We start from the raw sequence: 22,670 nt of genomic DNA, 5'->3' as shown, positions 1-22,670 counted from the left end.
ATGCCCAGATGAGGAAGCTGAGATAAAGTGGCTTGTCTAGGCCACACGTGGCCATGTGGGGACTCCAGCATCTGAGGCCAGAGCTCTTGCTCTCTTCCCTTGGCCACATAGCATGGGAGGGACAATTATTATAATAATTATTAACAATAAAAATGCAAATTGCCCCAGGAAGGAGAGCTCTTTAAGCCATGTGAAAATTGCTTTTTAGACCTCAGTGACGTTGCTTGGCAGGAAGACAGGGAATGTGGGTAAGGAATGGGATCTGAAAGGGGAGATGGGCGTGTGCCAGGGGCTGGGTGCAAAGGTCCCTCTCCTCCTCTAGCTCCCGCTCTGCTTTCGTTGGATTGCTTCTGCCTGTTAGGTCTGGAGCCGGGCAGGAGGAGATGGGAAACCCTCCGCTTCTTCTCTTCAGTCATTTGTTTGGGAGCAGCTCTGAGTGGCTGAGGACGGGAAATAGGAGAATGAGGAAAAGAGGGAGCAATGCTGGCTCAGAGAGGCTTTGGGAGACCTTGGCTTTGGTAGCGCAAGCACTCCCCAGGATGCTGGAATGAGCATGAACTCCAGAGTTCAAATTTCTGCACGCTTCTTGGCAAGCGGGTGACACCAGGCACATCACTCAGCCTCAGTGGCCTTGTCTATAGAATGGGAGCAAAGTCTACTTTCTGGCATTGATCTGGAGGGTAAATAGAGTGTCACAAGCTAAGTACATAACAAAGGACTTGGCACAGATTATATACTTGATGTATGTCATCTCTCTCCCACCCCACTTGCCAGATGTTTGTATTGAATTGCTCCATACAGAAATGGGGGGATGCTGGTTGGCACCTCAGGGGCTTCTGTGGGACCATCAGGATTCCTGTTTCCTTTTTTTTTTTGCAATTCCTACACTCAACTCTTTTTTTTCTCTCTGTTGCTCAGCCTGCAGTGCAGTGGCGTGATCATGGCTCACTGCAGCCTTGACCTCCTGGGCTCAAGCGATCCTCCCACCCCAGCCTCTAGAGTAGCTACAGAGGCACACCACCACACCTGGCTAGTTTCATTTATTTTTTGTAGAGACAGGGTCTCCCTATGTTGCCCATGCTGATCTCAAACTCCTGGCCTCAAGCGATCCTCCTGTCTCAGTCTCCCAAAGTGTTGGGATTATAGGTGTGAGCCACCGGGCCCACTCTGGATTCCTGTTTCTACCTGGCCATGGCTCTCCTGTCCCCACTCTCTCCTCAAGGAAGGATGTATAACCAGTGGGCAGTGGTGAGAAAGGGCATGTAGGGCGTGGGTCCTGCTAAAGCCAAGCTTTAGGGAGCAGAGCGGGGAGAAGGTGGAGCATTCCTACGTGCCATCTTCATTCTCCACAGGCCTTTATTGAGCACTTATTGTATGCCAGGCACTGCATTGCAACTTACTGTGTGCCAGGCACTGTTCTAACTGCTTCATATATGTGAACTCAAGTCATCGCAGGAAACTTCTGGAGGGTGGGACTGTTATTATCCCTTCTTTACAAATGGGAATAATGATGCATGGAGAAGCTAAGTGACATGCCAGAGGTCATACAGTAAGTAAGGGACACAGCTGCGTGTCAGATCCAGAGATGAAGTTTGACGTCTACACTCTCAACACCCCCATTTTTCACTCAAGGTTGGAGGGATGCTTAGGGCGAGTTGTTGGGAAGAAGATAAGCCATCTTTTCTTGACCTTTTTAGCCTCGTGAATGTCTTTGGGTATCTAATGACAGCTCTCCAAAAGAATGTATTCATATATGTGGTATCTATCTATACCAATATGCCATACTTAGCTTACAGTTTTGGGGCTCCATGACCTCCGTTATGGGTCCTGCTCCAGGAACATGTGTTTCTTTCTGTGCTGCAGCCAAAGCCTTTGCCCAGGGCATTGATGCAGCATTTATGGGCTTTGTTTAGAGACAACCAGGGATGTGTGATGGTCAATCCACCCAGCATCTCAGCTCAGCAGCAACAGGTGTCCTTTTTGACTGAGGATTCCTGGAGGCAGAGGCTGTGTCTCCTGGTCAGATGGGGCTCCCTGAGGGCAGGGTTGTGTCTCCCTCTCGGACTGGTACACCCCAGCCTCTACCCACACCTTACATTTTTGTTTTGGTTTGTGTTGTTTTAGAGATGGGATCTCACTATGTTGCCCAGGCTAGACGTGAACTTCTGAGCTCAAGAGATCCTCCCTCCTTGGCCTCCCGAGTAGCTAGGACTACATGTGCCCAGCTTCTTTCTTAGGCCCCCCAGATGGGAGGTGTTACCCTGTGGCCCCTCCTTTAGCACCTGCCAGGGGCTCTCATTTTGCCCTTCCAGGGCTTTCTGTCCTTGCTGGGGCCTTGGAGACTTCTGACCTCCCAGCCCAGTGAATGACCATTTTTTCACTGCCACTGGATTGGAAATGCTTCCTCAAGGGTAAGCAGAGAGGAAGTAGGGCTCTTGGCTCTGCTTCCTTGGCCTTGATTTAAGGAACAAAAGAAGCCAAGCTCCAGGCTGCTGTGCAGACAGCAGAAGGGTTGTATGCTCTTTTTGAAAAAAAAAAAAAAGAATATGTATTTTCTGTTAAAAAAAAAATATTTCTCTTTGTGCTCTCCAAAGACAGAAAGTGGAGAAAAAGTACTTGTGGTCTCGTCTTGTCTGTGCGCTCGTGGCTCCGGCTGTTCTTCAGGGCGGGAGACCCAGTTTCCTCCCCAGGCTTTTGTCTGTGTGCCTGTGGGCAATTGACTCACTGCCCCCGAGCCTGGAAGTCCTCAGTGGGTCAGGGTGAGGATCAGTGGGGAAGGCACTTTACCTTGAAGAACCTGCTGGTGCTGCACATGTGTGTGTTGTTGTCTGTGACTTTGAAGTGGGGAAAATTGAGGCCCTAAGAGATGATGTCTCAAATGCTGTATTTGGACGGCTGCCATCAGAGACATAATGGGGGACATCTGGGGGCACTTGTTTAGACATGGCTTCTGGAGCCCTGCTTCAGACCTACACAGCCAAAGAAACGGCCATTTTACACCCAGGGGCAGGAGTGAGCCCCAGAAGTGCGCAGCCCATTGTTCACGGGGTGAAGCCACCCCTCCAAAGCCAAGAGAGGAGGCTTACCAGGCCCTGAGGCTTCTATTTGGACAGGTTATTAGGGAGAGGGATGGATGGAGGCAAGTGTGGACAAGGTGAGGGATCAGAGAGGGTATAGGGCGCAGGGACCTAGGCGAGGGGCAGAGGGTCCTCAAGGCTGAGAGAGGGAATGGAAGGGAGACTGATGAGGGCTGAGCTGGGGAAGGGATTCAGAAAGGAGCCCTGGGAGTGTGTTGGGGGTAGGCTTCTCCCTTGGACCTGTGAGGGTGGGGGGCTTGTGCTGTGCTTGTCACCAAGTGCTCCGAGCATCCACCGAGAGAGTGAAGGCTCCGCTCAGTCCCAGGCCTAGGACAGCTGGCCTTTCTGACAAGGCTAACTAGTCCCAGGGGCTCCACATATCGAATCTCCACAGCAGCCCTGAACTATTTTTACCCCCACTTTACAGATGGGGAAACTGAGGCACAAGGAGGGCAAGCCACCCGCTCAGAGTCAGGATGTGAACTCAGCTTGTCTGACTAAAGAGCCCATGCACTTAACTACTACACGCTGCAGCTGAGAGGAAGTGCAAGGGCTGTTCCTGAGCTTGACTGTGCACCACCAGGTGGGGAGACGCAGGTTGCACTCCCCCGTCGGCCATTCTTTCATCCATCCAGCTTGCCAGGCCCCTACTCCGACTCGGGTGCTAGGCTGGCCTGTGGCGGGGCGGGGAACTCTGCCGTGGAGGCATGTACAGCCAGTGTGAGAGACAGATACACCCATGATTTTGCAACAGAGCATGTACAGAGTATGTAACAGGGTCCTCCAAGTCAGAGGCTTGCACACTCACAGAGAGCTCAGGGGAGAGGAGAGGAAGTAGCTGTCCATCAGTGTTGAGGAAAGGCAAAACTGAGGAAGGACAGAATGATCTGGAAGGATGGCAAGAATAATTTCAGCAGAGTGGAGGAGAGAGGGTTTGCTTTATCCTTGTTGCCAGGGTGACCCATGTTTTAGGACTCGGTGAGGGTCCTGAGGTCACTGGGCAAGGAGTCAAGTAGTTAGAATCTATTTCTTAGTCTAGCTGTGTGCCTCTAGCCCAGCTGGGAGGTGGGCAGGGTCAGGAAAAGACGTGTCTACTTGTCTGTGAGGATAAGACCTCTCCCTCCCATCACATGTAATGCACGTGTGTGTGTGTGTGCGCGCATACACACACGCACCCACGCACACACACACACACACAAACGTATCTAGACTGAAATCCAGGGTCTCACTCTCTTCCTCCCTAACCTGGATATGACCAGACCCGAGTTCTAGAGCCACACTTGGAGGAGACTCAGACCTTGGAGGGGTCAAGTGTTGCTCCTCCAAGTCTCACATTCCTGATTGGTAAAGGATTTGGAAAAGGTGACTCTGAGGTCCTCTCCAGCTTGAATATTGAAGGATTTTATGGAATTCCTGAATTTCATGACAGAATTCAAAGATAAACCTAAGGTGCTTGCTTTAGTAGAGAAGTCCCCTCCTCCTGATTACTTTTAGCTCCTCACTGTGCCTCAGGTTCCACCACTGTAGAGTCATCTTTGATGTTATGACAGTTGTCCTTAGTTTAAATCAAGATAGACACTCCTGCTGGGCGCGGTGGCTCACGCCTGTAATCCCAGCACTTTGGGAGGCCAAGGCGGGTGGATCACAAGGTCAAGAGATCGAGACCATCCTGGTCAACATGGTGAAACCCCGTCTCTACTAAAAATACAAAAAATTAGCTGGGCATGGTGGCGCATGCCTGTAATCCCAGCTACTCAGGAGGTTGGGGCAGGAGAATTGCCTGAACCCAGGAGGCGGAGGTTGAGGTGAGCTGAGATCGTGCCATTGCACTCCAGCCTGGGTAACAAGAGCGAAACTCTGTCTCAAAAAAAAAAAGATAGACAGTCCTACCCCCAAACTTAGCACACTTCAGGATGAAAAAGTCACCCAGGGATGTCAGCCCACCTGGGTGTGAATGATCGTATGTAGAAGCGATGTCTTACGTAGCCCCCGCTGCCTACTTTCCAGAGTTGCCTCGTGTATCATTTCATCTGATGCTCTCTGTGGAGGGCTGGGAGGTTTATCAGATGGTTTCCAAAGTGACAGCTGGCTGGGACTGGGTCTGGTCTGGTGGAAGGGCTGGTGGGGGCCAGGAGAGGAGTGGTTGCCTATGGGGCAAGGGAGGGCCAGCTAGGGGTGGCTGCTTTTCGGGAGTGTCCCCTGGATGGATAGACTGGAGTCAGGAGGGGTGACAGTTCTGGTTTCCTGTAGCTGTTTGGAAATTCCTCTCTTGGGGGTATCTACTCAGGGACTGGAGCTGCAGGGATTCATGAATGAGATGTTCTGTGTGTCTTTGTCAGGTTTTGGTATCAGAATAATGCTGGCCTCATAGAATAAGTTGGGGAGAAATATCTTATCCCCAATTTTTTGGAGTTGTTTCGGTGAAAATGGTACCAGCTCTGCATGATACTTCCGCTGGAATTTGGCTGTGAATCCGTCTGAGCCTTGGCTTCCCCAACCACCACAGGACGCATGTGTAGGCCTCAGGCTGCTCGTCTGCTTGTTGGTTTATCTTTGGCTCCCACCTTAGGGTGCAGGGCATGGGTGGTAGCGTTGATTATGGGGTCAAGTTGCCTGACAGGCTGTCACTGCTGAGAGCTTTGATGACAGTGACTCAGGGTAAGGCCTCCTTCTAGACCTTTCTGTCTCTATCACTGCTTGCTGTGGGCCACGGCTGCCCTTCGCCTCTCCCTGGTCTTTCGTCTCCCCATCATGGAGGAGAAAGAAGAACAGATTCTCCTCAGGGCCTCATCTAGCTCTGACAGTTGTTTTGTTGCTGCTGCTGCTGCTGTTTTGAGAAAGACTGGAGTGCAGGGGCGCAATCTCAGCTCACCACAACCTCCGCCTCCCTGGTTCAAGTGATCCTCCTGCCTCAGGCTCCCAAGTAGTTGGGATTACAGGTGCACACCACCATGCTGGGATAATTTTTGTATTTTTAATAGAGATGGGTTTCACCATGTTGGCCAAGCTGGTCTCAAACTCCTGACCTCGAGTGATCCACCCACCTCGGCCTCCCAAAGTGCTGGGATTATAGGCCCGGCCTAGCTCTGACATTTGAAGTTGACTTTCAGGAAGCAACACAGACCCATGTTGACTGTTTCTTTTCTCTGGAAAAGCAGTTCAAGGGGCGGAGGCACCCATGGGGATTTGTGGGTATGGTGAAGGAAGGTGACAAGATCCCTTGGGACCTCTGGGTGGGAGGTGGGACAAGGCTGAGATGGTTGGGAAAAGAACCAAGACTTGAGGACAGTGTTGGCAGGGGCAGTGCACAGGCGAGAAGGGCTTGCCTGGCAGCTTGCCAGGGGAGCAGGAGAGGGAAGGCCTGGTCAGCATGGGATTCGGTCATGGGTAGGTCTCCTGGTGGCCCCTGGGACTCAGTCCCACTGGGACTTCTGAGAGACTGTAGAGCAGAGCTGTCCCAGGGTGAGTGAAGAAGCTGAGCAATTAGCCTCCCAGCCCCTTCCTGTGGGTAACTGCCGCCCTTGGGAGCATAAACTTTCTGGCACTTGCAGACGGCCTGACCTGCCTGAGCACGCCCTCAGGAGAGAAACAGACACAAGAGGAAACCATGGGTGTGTACAGGAACTGTGAGGGCTGGGGGGATACAGGCAGGGCATCAACAGCCTTCAAGACTGGTACTACCATTGTACTAATAAGGAAGCAGAGACTCAGAGAGGTTGAATCACTTCCCAGCTAGAGACTGAGTTTCCCCTGGACTGTGTGGCTTCCCGATGGCAGGAGATCACTGTGGAATGAGGAATACCAAATGCGCAGGATGTAGCCTGCCCATCCTTCCCACCTCTCCCCTCCACTTCCACATCTGTGCCCAGGACCAACCTTGCAGGGCAGCGTGAGAATCGGGAGCTCATATTTGTAAAACGGCACACCACCTGACCTATCACCAGGGTTAGATGAGTGGGAGCCTTCATTGCATGGAGGTAGGGCAAGGGGAGCTTAGCACCTGTTGAAAGACCATTCTGGGCTGGACTTATGCCTGTAATCTTTGGGAGGCCAAGGCGGGTGAATCACAAGGTCAGGAGTTCAAGAACGAGCCTGGCCAACATGGTGAAACCCATCTCTACTAAAAATCCAAAAACCTAGCCAGGTGTGGTGGCAGGTGCCTGTAATCCCAGCTACTCGGGAGGCTGAGGCAGGAGAATTGCTTGAGCTCAGGAGGCGGAGGTTGCAGTGAGCCGAGACCACGCCACTGTACTCCAGCCCTGGTGACAGAGCAAGACTCTGCCTCAAAAAAAAAAAAAAAAAAAAGGAAAAAGAAGAAAGATCATTCTGTCCCCAAATGTTGTGTCCATCATCTTGCTACAGTGCCTTCCAGTCTGATTATAAGGACCATGTGTTAGCCCTGGTCTTGACCGCAGATGGGCCTCGTCCAAATGAGTCTACTTCCCCTGGGAGGTGTCATTCATTAATCTATCAGCACAGATGAGGCCATCAAATAAACTGGCTGGAAGTAGAGCCTTGAGAAAATGGGAGACTAGATGGATATGTTTTGATTGCTTTATTTTCTTTCCTTGAGATGCAGAGAAGTGATCAAGGGAGATTCTAGAAAGGGCTAAGATATTGGGCAGTTTGGGAAATCACCCGATGGTGAATGGCTGTGTGACACAGGGCACCAGGGCACCTTCCAGGAGTGGGAGCGCTCGTGGTGACAGTGGGGGAGGGAGGTAGGGAGCTCTACACACCTTAGGCAGGTGGGCTGAGGAACCTCCAGGGCCTGCCCAGTGCCTGGCTTTTAATGAAGCCTAATAAACGATTGTGGAACTGTTTTGCCTGAGGCCAGGCCAGAGGCAGCCTCCTGGTCTCAGTAACAGCCTGAATCCCCTGAGGTCGTCTCCTCTCAGCTGGTCGTACTAACCCCTCCTCTCTCTCCCTCTTTCAGGAACCTCTTGGACAAAGACATGTTTTCCAAGTCCGACCCACGTAAGTCCTGCTCTGACAATAACGGTAACAATAACAGCGATAACACTATGATTAATTACGGCAGCAATGCTTGAGCCCTTACTGAACGCTAACCATGTGCCAGGCGCCGTTCCAAGTGTGTCAAGTCTGTTTAATGTTTCACCCATAGTGTCTGAGAAAGATAACCTCGGGGGTTTGACCCTTCCCAGCCCACATGCTTGTGAAGCCTTGACGCAACAGAGCAGTTTGGGAGGGGTGAGCATGGCTTCAGTTAGGTGGTGAGCATGGCTTCAGTTAGGTGGTTTCCCTGCTCAGAAAACTTTGCTGACTCCCTTCTGCATTGAATCAAGTCCCAGCTCCAAAACCGCCCTGGCTTCCTGTGGCCCTGGGGCCACAGTGTCGCAGATAAACCAGTATACCTAAGAGTTCCAGTTGGCTGTGATCTGGTGGGATGAACACTGATTTTGGAGTCCAGGTTCTAACCTCGAGCAGTGCCACCCAAGTGTGTAACCTAAATGGATCGTTTGGCCTCCTCTGAGCCTCAGTTTTCCCATCTGTCAATGGGGCTAATGATAATCAGAGGCTTCAAGAGACTGCTTTGGGCTGTAAAAGTAATGTGGGTTTCTGATGCTCTCCCCCGCCACACCTCCACCTGTCCTCTGTCACACCCACCTGTCTACCTGTCTCACACTTCTGACTCTTGCTGTGGCCTAGAAGCAAATGGCTCTGACCCTCCTCCGAAAGGTTGCCCCTTCCAGGCATACCTAGTCTCCCTTCTCCAAGGCAACCCCTCTGAATTGGTGCATCTAGAACGCTGTCCGAGCTTGGGGGGCCAGATTCCTAGACTCACTTACCAAGATCTCAGCTACCCCTGGAGACCCCCTCTACCCCTATCAGATCTAACTGTGCCACCCAGGCCAGATCTGCTGAGGTGCCTGCCCATCCAGGACCCTTTCCATCCGGGACCCCTCCTTCCTCTTGGCTGGAGGTATTAATCCATTGTTTCTCCTCTCCCTGCAGTGTGCGTCATGTATACCCAAGGGATGGAGAACAAGCAGTGGCGGGAGGTAGGTGCAGCCCCTTCCCACACCAGAAACACCAGCCTGTTCCTGTCTGTCTGCCTGTCTCTAATTCTGGGGCAGTTTCCCTGACATGATTCTAACGGCAGCTTCTAAGTCCCGCTGAAGGCTAGCAAGGTGTGCAAAGCATGGAGCCCTATCCCTGTTGTTGGATGAAGAGATTGAAGATGGAGGGGACAGTTCTTGCCCTCGGGGAACCCCAGTCTAGGGGGAGACAGCCCCATCCTCAGGGAACCCCAGTCCCAGGGAGACACAGGAGTCCAGGCTCATTGAGACCGTGTCTGCGGGCTGGAGGCATGAGTGCAGCTTGTAGCACCATGCCCCTCCTCCACCGCCACCTTCCCTCCTGGGGTTTCTGACTAAGGTGAGCATGGCTTCAGTTAAGTGGTTTCCCTGCTCAGAAAACTTTGCTGACTCCCTTCTGCATTGAATCAAGTCCCAGCTCCAAAACCACCCTGGCTTCCAAAACCCACCCCAACCCAGGATGACACCCTTTTCCAGCCTCATTTCCAATCCCAATCTCTCCCCACCCCCACTCCATGTGCCTTTTGTCCCTTGTAATAGGGAGTAGGAGGAGGAGAGGGCTGACTCGAAGGGCCATTTCCAAGAATGGCAGAGACAAGCGAATGGGGTCTCCTAGATACCCTCACTCTATTCCCCACCCTGCCGCCAGAGGGATCCTGTTAAAACCCAGGTCAAATTCTGTCTCTTTTCTGCTCAGAGCCCTCCTGTGGCTCCCATCATGCAAAAGTACCTTTCCTTTATGGACCACCCCAGCTCCACAAGTTGTGACTTCCTTTCCCTGTTGACCTATTCTGCCGCTGGGCCCCTCCCCACCCACTGCAGTCACTCCTCCTGCCTCAGGGCCTTTTCACCTGTTCTTCTTCCTGGAATGCTCTTTTCCCCATGGCTTCATGGCCCTTCCATGTCTCCCTAAGGTTTTAACTCAGATGTCCCCCTGCGAAGACCTCCTCTGGGCGCCCTGTGTGGCATTCCAACCTTCCAAAACTTCTTATTCCCCTTAACTGCTTTTTATTTTCTCCCTATCACTTTTTCTCATTTCCCACACTGGTTTACTTATTTATCTTTTTTTTTCTTTCTGAGACAAGGTCTTGCTCTGTCGCCCAGGCTGGAGTGCAATGTTGTGATCACGACTCACTGCAGCCTCAAACTCCTGGTCTCAAACAATCCTCCTGCTTCCGCTTTGGGTAGTTAGGACTTCAGGCATGTGCCACCATGCCTGGCTAATTTAAAATTTTTTTTTTTTTTTTTTGTAGAGATGAGGTTTCAGTATGTGTCTAGGCTGGTCTGGAACTCCTGGGCTCAAGCAATCCTCCTGGCTTTGCCTCCGAAAGTACTGGAATTACAGGCACATGCCACCATGCTACTTATTTATCTTGTTTGTCATGTGCCAGCTCCATGAGGGCAGAGATTTTCATCTGCTTTATTCGCTATGACATTCTGAGCACCTAGAACAGTCCAGCACACAGCAGGTGCTTAATACATGGTTGTTTGAAAAATGAATGGATTCGGAAAGGGAGCTGGGCCTACAGAGGCTGACTAGCCGTGGTGGCTGTTGCCACATTGCTCCCTCTACCTCCTCCCTCCCTCTCTGAGCTCTCGTGGGAGAATGTTTTCAGGTGAAAAGAGGAAAGGGAGGAACTGGGTCAGGATGAGGGGTGCTGGGAGCCTCTAGCTCCTGTCTGAACAACAAAAGAAGCTATCCCTCCTTTCTCTTGGAGAAGAGGGTCTGGCTGAGCAAGGACAAGGTGAAAGTCCAGGAGGTGAGGGGCCAAGGGAGGAATGTTGTTATCTTCCATGGTGGGGAGGTGGGGTGTGCTTGCTGGGCAGCAGAGCCAAATCTGGCTTCCTGGGGCCTTCATGGCTGCCTGAGCTGGCTGGAGATTGTGCTTGCTCCGGGTGATCAGAAGAGGCACCAGACTGGTGGGAGAGGGGGATCTGCCCAAAGCTGTGGCCCTATTGGCCTTGGTAGCCCCACCCATGCCCATCTCCACTGACACCTGGGAGGGAGCCTGGCGGGCTCCGGATATAGACGCTGCCTGGGGTCTCCACCTAGAGGGGGGTTGGAGGCAGCTGTGAAGAACAGAAGGATGCAGGTTTGTCCCCAGGGTCCAAGGAAAGGGGAAGGGAGGGGGACAGTGCACAAAATGACCGATGCCGAGAGCCTGAGGGTGAGGAGGCCTTCCCGTACTTAATAAAGATTTAATGAAGTCAGAGTTACACTTCAGTAACCCAGACTTCATTAATGAATTTCCCTTCCGTTGGTGGACTGGCTGAAGCCATCTCCCTCTGTCCCCAGTCCCCAGACTTGCTGGAACCAAGAGGCTGAAGGGGGTGAATTTTATTCATAAAACATGGGAAGTTCATCTGTAAAACAAAGAAAAAGAAAGAAAGAAAACATGTCGTCCAGGCACAGTGGCTCATGCCTGTAATCCCAGCACTTTGGAAGGCCAAGGCAAGCAAATCACTTGAGCTCAGGAGTTCGAGACCAGCCTGGACAACATGGAGAAACGCTGTCTCTACTAAAAATACAAAAATTAGCCAGGCATGGTGGTGCATGCCTGTAGTTCCAGCTACTTGGGAGGCTGAGGCAGGAGAATCACTTGAACCCAGGAGGTGGAGGTTGCAGTGAGCCAAGATCGCGTCACTGCACTCTAGCCGGGGTGACAGAGCGAGACCCTGTCAGAAAAAACAAAAGCAAAAAAACATGTGGGAAATATTTCCACAGGGGCTGGGCTAAAGTTTACTATTCCACCCAAGAGTCTAAGCCAATTCAAGCATAAACCAGATTGCCAGGGAAATGTTTAGTCTGCTTAAGTGAACTAATTACTTTTGAGGCCTTTTGGCTATGCTTCATAGAAACCAGGAATGTGTTAATGTCTTCGTGATTCATGAAGGAAAGTCTGGAAGGGCTCTTCAGAAGGGCACTGCTTGGCAGGCCGTTAATTACATTCTGTTATTGAGCGCTGTTTCCATTTGGTTAAGGGTTCCTGATTGTCCAAGTCACCTCTTGTCACTACTTCCACCTCCGGGTGGAGTAGAGGGAAGACAGGTGGCTTTGGTGTGGAATACACCTGTGCTTGCTCCTGGCTCCAGCCCTTTCTGGAGGTGGGACCTAGAGCAAGTTACTTAAACTCTCTGCATCTCAGTTTCCCCATCTGACATCTGGGGGTAACTCCTACCTTAGAGTTACCTCTGGGGGTAAATCCTACCTTATAGGTGAGGGTGAAAGGAGATGATGGAAGTATAAAGTGCCTTGGTTCATGGTCGGTGCTTAGTAAATATTCACTATACAGCATCATCCAAAGTGTATGGGGCCTTGTTGGTCACTCTTCCCATCTCAGTTAATATTTGCAACAGGAAGCATTTAGAAGTGCCAGGCAAGGTACCAGGGGCCGGGGAAGAAAGGGAGATGGGTCGAAAGAACAGAGCATCACCAAATGTATAAGCTAGAACTAGATTTGCAGCCTGGGAGGGGACATGCACGTGCATGAACAATCCTAACAGGAAACAGAGAAGAGAAATATGAATGGAAGAAAACGGAAGTTCAGGGGAGGGAAAGTCACAGCTGGAAGGCCACCTTCAACTAAAGCATTTTGACAGGTCATTTGGAATTTTAAAATGGAATTTGAGGCCAAACACAAGCCATTTGCCTGGGGTGCATGATATGGTGCGGAGGAGTTGTGGGTTGGAAGAAGCTTTTAAGATCACCTGGCTCAACCTCCTCCTTCTACAGAGTGGGGCAGGACTGGCCTCCGCTTGTGGAGTAGCTGAGTTGAGCTGGGTTTCAGGTTTCAGTGATGTGGGAAGACATAACCCGGGGGCCCAGTATCGTCCTGCATTGTTGAGGGATGTAATAAAGGGGTGGATGGGGTTCAATGAAATCAATGAAGGATGGTCAGTCTCGAAGGTAGCAATAGGAGGAAGCCATTACTACTCCAAGCCTAGGGATGAAGGGGAGTCCTGGTTTCTGGAACGCTGAGAGACTTCCAAACAGGACCAGGAGCCCCAGTGGAGGGACATGCTCAACTCAGGCAACCTCACTCTCTTCCCATCCTCCCATCTCCTGCTGGTGCCTCCCACTGGTGGAACCTCATAGGAGACCTAGGGCCAACAGACCATTGGGGAAGTCCACTTGGGTCAGCCTCTCTGTGCACACAGCAGTGTGGGGAAGGACTGGGAGTGAAACCAGAGGGGCCAACGGAGGCCATCCAGCACAGATGGAGGAGCATGGCTGGTGTTCAGGATGTGAGGCTGGCAAGATACGGGAAGGGTCAATACAGGGACATCAGGCTGAGGACAGCTGCAGTTGTAGAGTGAGAATGTCAGAGCAGGGAGGTCCAGAGAGATCAAGGAGGCGGACCTCATTTATGAGAGGTGAGAAGGGCCGGTGCCCAGACTCCAGGAGTGAAGGTGGCAGAGCTCACCCACATGGGGCACCCCTAGGGCACATGCTATTTCACACAGCTTTTTCTGGAGAAAGGAAGATGCATTTAAACATACTGGGGATAGCCTGGCCAACATGGTGAAACCCCGTCTCTACTGAAAATACAATAATTAGCCTGGCATGATGGCACACACCTGTTGTCCCAGCTACTTGGGAGGCTGAGGCAGGAGAATCGCTTGAACCCAGGAGACAGAGGTTGCCGTGAGCCTACATTGTGCCACTGAACTCCAGCCTGGGCAACAAAGCAAGATCCTGTTTGGAAAACAAACAAACACACTGGGGATGGGAGAGGGGCTATACTTCCTTGCCTGATTCTCTGTGTGGCCCACAGAGAAAAGTATCAGGAATGGAGATTAAAGAAGAATCCAGATTGTCTCTATGGAACTGCCCCTGGGATGGAAGACTGCTCTTGTGAGCAAACAGGAGCCAATTCCCGCCACTCCTCCATCTAGTTCATTGCCCTTCAGGAAAAAAATCACCTCTCTGTTACCAGAATCTTGGCCGAGAAATAATAATCCTGTGATGAGGGGGAGTCAAATGCAGGCACAGCACTCTCTCTGGACGTGGGGTTTGCACAAGGCTGCAGATGAGCCAATCCAGGGAGGGATGAAATCTGCTCTTGTGGCCCTGGCTGCCGGCTTTCAGCTGGTTTTAACCATTTGGGTCATTGTTATGCCTTCTGAGAAAGCTCCATCTTCCCAGCACCTAAATCTGTCACCACATTTCATGAAAATTGACTCAAGATGTAATTTTAGCCTAGAAAATCAAGCACTGTTTGCCTCGAGGCCCGCCAGGCCTTCTGCATGTCCTAGGGAAGGCAGGCTGGCCAGGTGGGAAGAGTCCCAGAAATGCTGTCACTGGGAAGAGGGACATGATAGGGAACCCCTCTAGCTTCCCTATTTGAAAAGTGGGTGTGGAGATCCTGCCTGTCTCCTCCCTCACCAGGCAGCTGTCTTGGCTGAAGGCCTCTTGGAAAGGGCTGAGAATCTCAGAATCTTAGGGTGTCCAGGACATCGCTACATACTACTGCTGTCACGTGGCCCCAGCCACCATGCCACATGTCCCTGCCAAAGTGCTCAGTCTGTTTTTTGAGCAACCTTAGCCTGTTTAACATTTTACCAGCAGCTGAGACTGATGGTTCATCTCTAAATATTCTGAATGATCTTCCTCGGGGCAACTTGACACGTGAGCATGTGTTGGGCTCTGTCTGAGTCTGTTCAGGCTGCTATGACAGAAATACCATAAACTGGGTGGCTTTTAACCAAAAGAAATTTATTTCACACAGTTCTCGAGGTCAGGAAGTTCAACGTGAAGGCACCAGCAAACTCAGTGTCTAGTGAGGGCCAGTTCCATCTTGCTGTGTCCTCACATGCCAGGAGGGATGAACACTCTCTAATCCCATTCATGAAAGCTCTGCCCTCCTGACCTACTCACCTCCCCAAAGCCTCACCTCTGAATACCATCACAGTGGGACAATAATTTCAACATGAATTTCGGAGGGACACAGCGGGTACCTACTATGTGCTGGGGGATGAATGCTGGGGATGCAAAGGGGGACCAGACACTGCGTACAACCAGAGGAACTCCCTTTCAGCTCAGGGAGGTGATAGTAAAAGCAGTAATGATAATAGCAAACACTTGACAGTAATGTGCCAGACACTATTCTTTTTTTTTTTGAGTCGGAGTGCTCGCTAGCCCAGGCTGAGTCTAGCCCAGGCTGGAGTGCAATGGCACAATCTTAGCTCACTGCAAAGTTCGCCTCCCGGGTTCAAGGGATTCTCCTGACTTTGCCTCCCAAGTTGCTGAGATTTCAGGCATGCACCACCGTACCCGACTAATTTGTATTTTTAGTAGAGACAGGATTTCACCATGTTGGTCAGGCTGATCTTGAACTCCTGACCTCAAGTGATCCACCCGCCTTGGCCTCCCATAGTGCTGGGATTACAAGCGTGAGCCACCACGCCCAGCCATAGATGCTTTTTTAAGAACTTTACATGTACTAACTTAATTAATCCTCACAATAATCCGATGAAGGAGGTATTGTTACTATTGGCTGCATTTGACAGAGGAGGAAACTGAGGCTTTTTACATCACTGTTTCCTGTCTCTTTACCAACCCGAGCACCTCCTCCGGGACAGCACGTATCCGCACCATCCCCTTCTGCAACCCAGAGCATCACGGGCTGGCTCCCTCCACACAGGGGCTCGCACTAGATCATCACGTTTCTCCCTACCAGCCTCTGCATTCTGTGTCTGCTTCTGAGGATTACACATCTAGCGACACTCTCTAGTATCCTACTGATCTTTTGGCAGGTGTTGTGACTTAATTCATATTGAATTTGGGGACTTCTGTGTCTTTCTCCATGAGCTACTGTCCAAAGAGCAGTGCCAAGTTCCCTACCTCGGTCTTGGCAGAGTTTTTGAACCTAAATCTGTGATTTCACATTTATCGCCCTCACTCATCATTCGTTGGATTCAGGCTGTTGTTACAGTGTATGGAGATCATGTTGAATTATGATTGTACATTCAGCATATTGGTTATGCCTCCTGGTCCTGGGTCAACTGCAGTCCTCATCCACACAGGTGACAAGGAGTTGAATGGGATGGAGTGCTGCGTTCCTCCACTAGAGATGTTTTCCCAGATGGACCTCAGTTTTTTAACTGACCTTTGGGGTAGGCCATTCAGCCACCTATGCTCTGTATTTTCCCATCTGGTCCCTAAAGACATCATGAATAACAGTCAAATGCATTGTCAGATAAGGCCTGAACTTGATGTCCAAAACCCTGGGTTTTCATACCAGCTCTGATATTTACTAACTGTGTGACCTAAGTAAGTTATGTATCCTCTTGGGTCTCAGCTTACTAATCTATAACATGGGGCTAAGAGACTTTCGTGGGTGGACTAACTAAGGTAATGCTTGTGAAAATGCCCAGAAATATTAATTGCAATCTACCATTGGTCCGGGCGCTCCATCACAGTGGGAAGGGCCACCTTTGGAGATGCTGTGAACTAAGCCAATCTTGGTTGTACTGGAGCTGAGTCCTGAGTGGTGCCATGCATCATTCTGGGGGGCATGGTGTTCCAGGTAGAGGGAACAACAGGTGCAAAGGCCCTGAGGTGGGAACAAGCTCACTGCATTTCAAGGACAAAAAGAAGGCTAGTGTAGGTTGAGTGGTGTGAACAATGAAGACAGTGGGCAATATGGACACAGAAGTCATCAGGTTCAATCCCTTAGGGCTTCAGAGGCCATATAAAGAAGTCGATACTGATCTAAGTGTGATGCAAAGCTATATGAAGGTCTTACTTTGTTTTGTTTGAGATGGCGTCTTGCTGTCACCCAGGCTGAAGTGCAGTGGCTTAGTCTCGGCTCACTGCAACTTCTGCCTCCTAGGTTCAAGCAGTTCTCCTGCGTCAGTCTCCCAAGCAGCTGGGACTACAGGCGTGCCACCACGCCCAGCTAATTTTTGTGTTTTTAGTAGAGGCAGGGTTTTACCATGTTGGCCAGGCTGGTCTCAAACTCCTGACCTCAAGTGATCCTCATGCCTTGGCCTCCCAAAGTGCTGGGATTACAGGTGTGAGCCACTGTGCCAGGACTATTTGAACAGGGGAATGATGCAGCCTGATTTATGTTTCAGAAAAACAGCCCTGGCCACCATGTGCAGAGTGGACTGCAGGGGAAAGGGCAGAAACAGGAAGAGAATTTGCAGCCTTGTGGGAGTTTTGAAATGAGACTGTGGTGAGCAAGGACACTGGGGATCCAGTCGGTTCAATGCCAAGAGTTTAAATCTGAAATCAAACAACCTCTGCCTGCCAGGTTCAATCTAGGATCCCTGGTGACCTGGCCTTGGTCATTCCACATAGACAGTTACCTAAAGATATAAAGGAATGAGTGGACCCTTCATATCGCTAAAGCACAAAGCGGAAAGCAGGCCTCTCTAAGAGGTAGACTGAAAGGCAAGCTTGGGGTTGGCTTTCTGGACTCTCTCTTTTTGCTGAGAAGAGTCTGTCTCTGCAAAGAGAGGTCCCTCCTGAGCCTTAGGTCACTTGGAAAGCCTTTAGTGGCCTTTGCTCGTGTCATGCAGCTGAATTTCCAGGGCTCTGACTCCCTGTGATCAGGGGTAGGCAGCTCTGGACCATAGCTTTACTTTGGGGACCAGATGGGTCTATAGGCACCTACTCACAGTCAACCTGCTTTGGCAAGTGAGGTGCTATCAGGGATGTCCCTTCGAGTCCTGACGGCCACTTTCCTTAACCTCTCTGAGCCTTGGTTTCTTTCATGAGTAAAATGGGATCCCAATGTCTGCTTAGTGGACTGTGGTAGGGACCACATGGCAGAATCACTCAGCAGTGTCTGCCTGTGCTCAGAACTTGTAAATATTCTTTTTATTATTACACAGTACCATCAGGCAAGCTGTGAAGAGGCTCTATCCCCTTTCCTGCCCCTCCTTAAATAAGAGCGTGACTGACATGCCTACCCTGTACAGTCTCTACGTCAGCAGCACCCCATTATCTCCCTTGGCCCTCACCACACCCAGATGAGGAAGCAGAGGTCAGAGGGATCCTGGCTTTGCCCAGCAACTCAGCTAGAAAGTGGCAGAGCCAGAACGTGAATGTGTTTTTCTGAGTCCGGGTCCCTGGTCTTCTCCTCTTGCCTAGGCCACTGACTTTCAAAGTGACCTTGTTTGTTTTTGAGACGGAGTCTTCCTCTGTTGCCCAGGCTGGAGTACAGTACCACAATCTGGGCTCACTGCAATCTCCACCTCCCAGGTTCAAGCAATTTTTTTGCCTCAGCCTCCTAAGTAGCTGGGATTACAGGTGCATCCCCAGCTAATTTTTGTATTTTTAGTAGAGATGGGGTTTCACCTTGTTGGCCAGGATGGTCTCAAACTCCTGAGCTCAGATGATCTGCCCACCTCAGCCTTCCAAAGTGCTGGGATTACAGACATGAGCCACCATGCCCAGCCCAAAGTGTGCCTTTCTATCCCCAGGATTTGAGGGTGGTAGCTCAAGGACCAACCGTGAATGCGTGTGTAGCCCCTGCTTCCCTTTCCTCTTCAAGCAGAGGTGTTCTATGTATTACAGTTATTTCTGTGTAATACATTAGACACAAGCCCGAGATTTCATTTGAAGAAAGGAGTTGGCTTTTCTAGTAAACCCAAGTCCCCTGGTGGCTGCTGGATCTATTTGCTTTTCAGTGTTAGTGTCCAGGTGCACTTTACGGTTGTGGCTGAGCTGTTGAAAGTGTGCACTCCAAAGTCAAGTTTAAAAATGGGCCCGCCACCTGCCCAGTTGGGGAATCTTGGGTGAGCGCTTAGGCTCACAAGCCTGCTGTGAGGAGTAAATGAGCTTTCAAGCAAAGTGCCTGGCCTGCAGAAAAAGCTCAATAATGGCTCTTCTTATGAGAAGCCCTAAGTGAGAAACTCATGCTTTATTTGGAGGAAGGAACCATTGACAGTGTCATCTCAGACATCGTGATGCCATTTGGCAGGAGCTGTCGATGTTTTGGGGTGGGCTGGGGGACAAGTGGTCCCAGGCCCCCTTGATGATGCTTAGCTTCCTTTAGGGTGGGGCCTGCTCAGGTCCCCCACCCTCTGCAGCCAGACTGGGAGGCTGGGAGTGGGGAGCAGGTGGTGGAGAGTGTTTTGCTGGCAGCTTGGCATCCAGGGCTCATCTATAAAGGCCATTCCCCCAGGAGCTGGGATGATTTAACAGATTATCTGGAACAATGACTAATTAGGAACTAAACTTTCTGGCAGGAAGTCTTTCATTATAAGTTTGGTAAAGTTTCACAGCCTGCGCTGGTCTCTGGGCTTGATAGGGAGGCTTCTCCGTCTAGGCCTGAGAACAGGGAGGCATTCTGAGCCTGGGCTCCCCTAACTCAGGCCCCCATCTCCCCCTCTGCCCTGCCTCAGCTGGAAGATTTAACAAAACAGGCAGCCATTTAGGAGGTCACCAGGCCAAAGAAACAAAAGGTACCAAGGTCCTGGCTCACTCCTGTGATTTTAGGCAAGCCCCATCTCTCTCTCTGGACCTGGTTTTTCTCACCGCAACAAGGAGGGGTGGCCACAGAATTCTAGACTTCTTCAGTGACAGAACCAGAGAGAACTTTCCAGACCCAAGATGGTGGCAGGCCTGGTACAGCCAGAACCTCCGTTCCCCTCCGGCTCCCCAGGCCCTCCTTTCCTGTGCTGAGATCTCAGGCTGCTCTTCTCAGCCACTTGGCGCCCACCTGGCTCCTGTTCCCAGGGCCAGCCTTGGAAAGCACATTCCCCCTTTCCATTTCTATGTGAGTCAGGTAGCTTTCTGGCCTCTAATTTTAATGCATGACACTGGTGAACATGAGTCATGAGGGGTCAGGGCTGGGCTCTGCAGCGAGGCTTTTAGAATCCCCACTTAAGGAGCCATCAGTCAAATATGAAAAGCACAGGGGGAGCTACGGCTGGGGAAGGTGAGCAGCTTGTGAGGTCGAGAGCAGTCTGTCAGCTCCAGACTCCAGTCCCACTGCACAGCCCTTGGGGCGTTGCAACTGGGGGACCGCTCCAAAGCTCCATCCAGCTATAATTTGTAAAAAGGCAAGAGCTGCCTAAATCCAGGGCCGTGAAGATTGTTCAGGCTTGCAGAGAGCCGCCCACTCATGTCTGAGGTAGGGCCCGTGGTGAGCGCGAGGGATGCTCTGCCTTCTTCACTCCTGGGAGTCCCGGCCCTTCCTCGCCCAACAGGGGTTGCCTCTGGGAGAGCTCCTCTGGCCTCCAACAGCTCCGTGGCTTCGTAGGTAAAGTGGGGGTGATCATAATTTCATCACCACGGGGTCATTGGAAGGGTTAAATGAGATCGTGGATATGCGGAAGTGTTTTGAAGATGAGAAGCCAGGATGCCGAGCGGAAGAAGGAGGAGGATCCGGTGGAAGAAAGAAACCTGAGTAGGGTCGTCCACAGGCTTCTGGGTGGACCAGGGCTCCACTCCGCGCTGGGAGCCCCACCTGACTCGGGTACCGTCAGCATCTGTTTCCTAATTGGCTGTGCGACCGTGGTCAGAACAGCTCCCCTCCCACCTTCTCTGCCTTTGTTTTCTCATTGGTTAATGGAGAAGATTGGTTCCTTCCAGCTCTAAAATCAGATCCTAGGTCAGTGTGAGGTTTTTTGGTTGTCGTTTTGGGTTTTTGTTGTGAATGTTGTTTGTTTTTGTGACAGGGTCTGGCTCTGTCGCCCAGGCTGGAGTACAGTGGTGCGATCACGGCTCACTGCAGCCTCAATCTCCTGAGTTCGGTCGACCCTTCTGCCTCAGCCTCCCAATTAGCTGGGACTACAGATGTGTGCTTCCACGCTTGGCTAATTTTCTTGTTTTTTGTAGAGATGGGGTCTCACTATGTTGCTCAGGTTGATCTTGAACTCCTACGTTCAAGCGATCCTCCTGCCTCCCAAAGTGCTGGCCCAATTGCTTGCTGATCAACATTTTAAAGGAAATCACAGGAGGGTCAAGGACTCTCTCTCTTCTTCTCTCTCTCTCTCTCACCTTCCCTCCCTCTCTCTCCTCTGTGTGTGTGTGTAAGGGCTGCAGGCAGAGGGATAGAGACTGGGCAGGGTGTTCGGTCAGGGACACTCACTTTCTGACCTAATAATGTGTGTGTCCACCCAGACCCACGGGAGGTGTTCACAAAGGAGCAGGCACAGTGAGGCTGGAAGTTCAGTGACTGCGCTGGGGAGTAGAGAAACTACAGGAATGAAGACTGGGTCAGACCTAGTCCTGGCCTCCTACTGATTAGTAACTATATCAACTTCTTATTGATTTGAAGCCAGCCTGCCTGGGTTTGAATCCTGTTCCTATCACCTGCTAGCTGTGTGACCTTGGGCAAGTCTCTCAATCTCTCTGAGGCTTATCTTAATTAACTGTAAAGTGGGGGTAATAACAGTTCCGCCGCAGAAGCTTGTTGCGAAGCTTAAATGAATGACTATATGGATAACATTTCGTGCCTGGCATGCAGTAGGGCTCCGTGAGGGTTACTATCAGTATTGGAGACCACTCTGCAGCAAACCCTGCCTGCAATGCTTCCTGCATGTCCCTTCCATCTTCCCCCTGGAGGAAGGAATGATTTACTGTTTTAGCAACAGGGAGGTGCATCCTCTCAGGGGGTGTCTCAGGCAGATGGGCCCACCCTGGCCCTGGGCCCCAGTGTCCTGCAGCCATGGGCATTTGTGGGGAGCTGACCCAGGTGCTGGGAGATGTCCCTGTGCTGTCTGTTGTTGCTGCCTCCCAGCTGGTGCGTGACGAGGAGGAAGAAGGGTCTAAGATTTCAGAAATCTGGAAGCAACAGAGAGAGCACCTCTTCCTGGGCTGCCTTTCTGCACATCCTAGTCGGTGAGCAGAGCTGAGCAGGCGGACATCTCTTCCTTACTCTCACCATGTGGCTCCCCTGTCCACAGGCTCCTCCTGCCTTCCATTTCCTTCCCTGCTGGTGGCCACGGTGAGTTTCTTCTCTAGGCCCCAGGTCTCTGAGAAAATCTTAGGTTTTCTGCTGTCTTCTTTCTACGGAGGCCTGGGGTACTAAGGACCCTGGTGTTGCCGGGGGGCCTTTTGGGAGGGTAAGACCTGGATCTTGATGGAGAAGTTGGTTTGTTCAAGCAAAGGGCCAGCCCCGCATTTGCCTCCAATCTCACCCCACATGCAGAAGATATCTAGAGAGGAACCACAGAGAGCTGGGGCTTTCAGGAGACTCCCTTAGATGAAGGACAGAAACCCTCTCAGGTGTGGAAGGTGAGCAGGGAAGAGTGGGAGCTGAATGGGAAATGTTAGTGGCAGGACTGGGAGCATCTTAGAGATAAAGCTGAGATTCAGGGCTTGGGAGATGAACACATTTCCTGGGTGGCTGGACCAGAATTAGGGATGTAGAAAGAACCAGAGGGTGGTATCGCTCATGTAAAGAGCATGTTTCATGTCCCAGGCTCTCTTCTAAGTATATTATGTAACTCAAATCATTTAGGCCTCCAACAATCCCATAACATGTAGATAAATTGCCATTCTCATTTTACAGAAGAGGCAACTGAGGCATGGGGAGGTAAAGGCATTTGTTTGCCCAAGATCACATAACCAGGG

General features: G+C 51.1%; 1 protein-coding gene across 8 annotated transcripts in view; it reads left to right on the top strand.

Moving 5' to 3' along the window:
- CPNE5 (copine 5) overlaps window positions 1-22,670 on the top strand; it is a 100,930-nt gene that overhangs the window by 9,860 nt on the left and 68,400 nt on the right. For 4 of the 8 annotated variants that reach the window (XM_035295489.3, XM_054253933.2, XM_035295488.3 and 1 more), the window contains exons 2-3: window positions 8,014-8,054; window positions 9,054-9,100. In XM_035295489.3, the coding sequence (XP_035151380.1) occupies window positions 8,014-8,054; window positions 9,054-9,100 (88 nt within the window). Of the gene's footprint in view, window positions 1-8,013; window positions 8,055-9,053; window positions 9,101-21,246; window positions 21,429-22,670 lie in introns of those variants that run through there. The other 4 variants (XM_078369074.1, XM_078369072.1, XM_078369073.1 and 1 more) reach the window with 2 other exon arrangements.

The sequence above is a fragment of the Callithrix jacchus genome, chromosome 4 (assembly GCF_049354715.1).
Source record: "Callithrix jacchus isolate 240 chromosome 4, calJac240_pri, whole genome shotgun sequence".
Lineage (NCBI taxonomy): Eukaryota > Metazoa > Chordata > Mammalia > Primates > Cebidae > Callithrix > Callithrix jacchus.
Note: the sequence above shows the minus strand (reverse complement) of the source record. Positions and strands in the feature narration are given on the sequence as shown.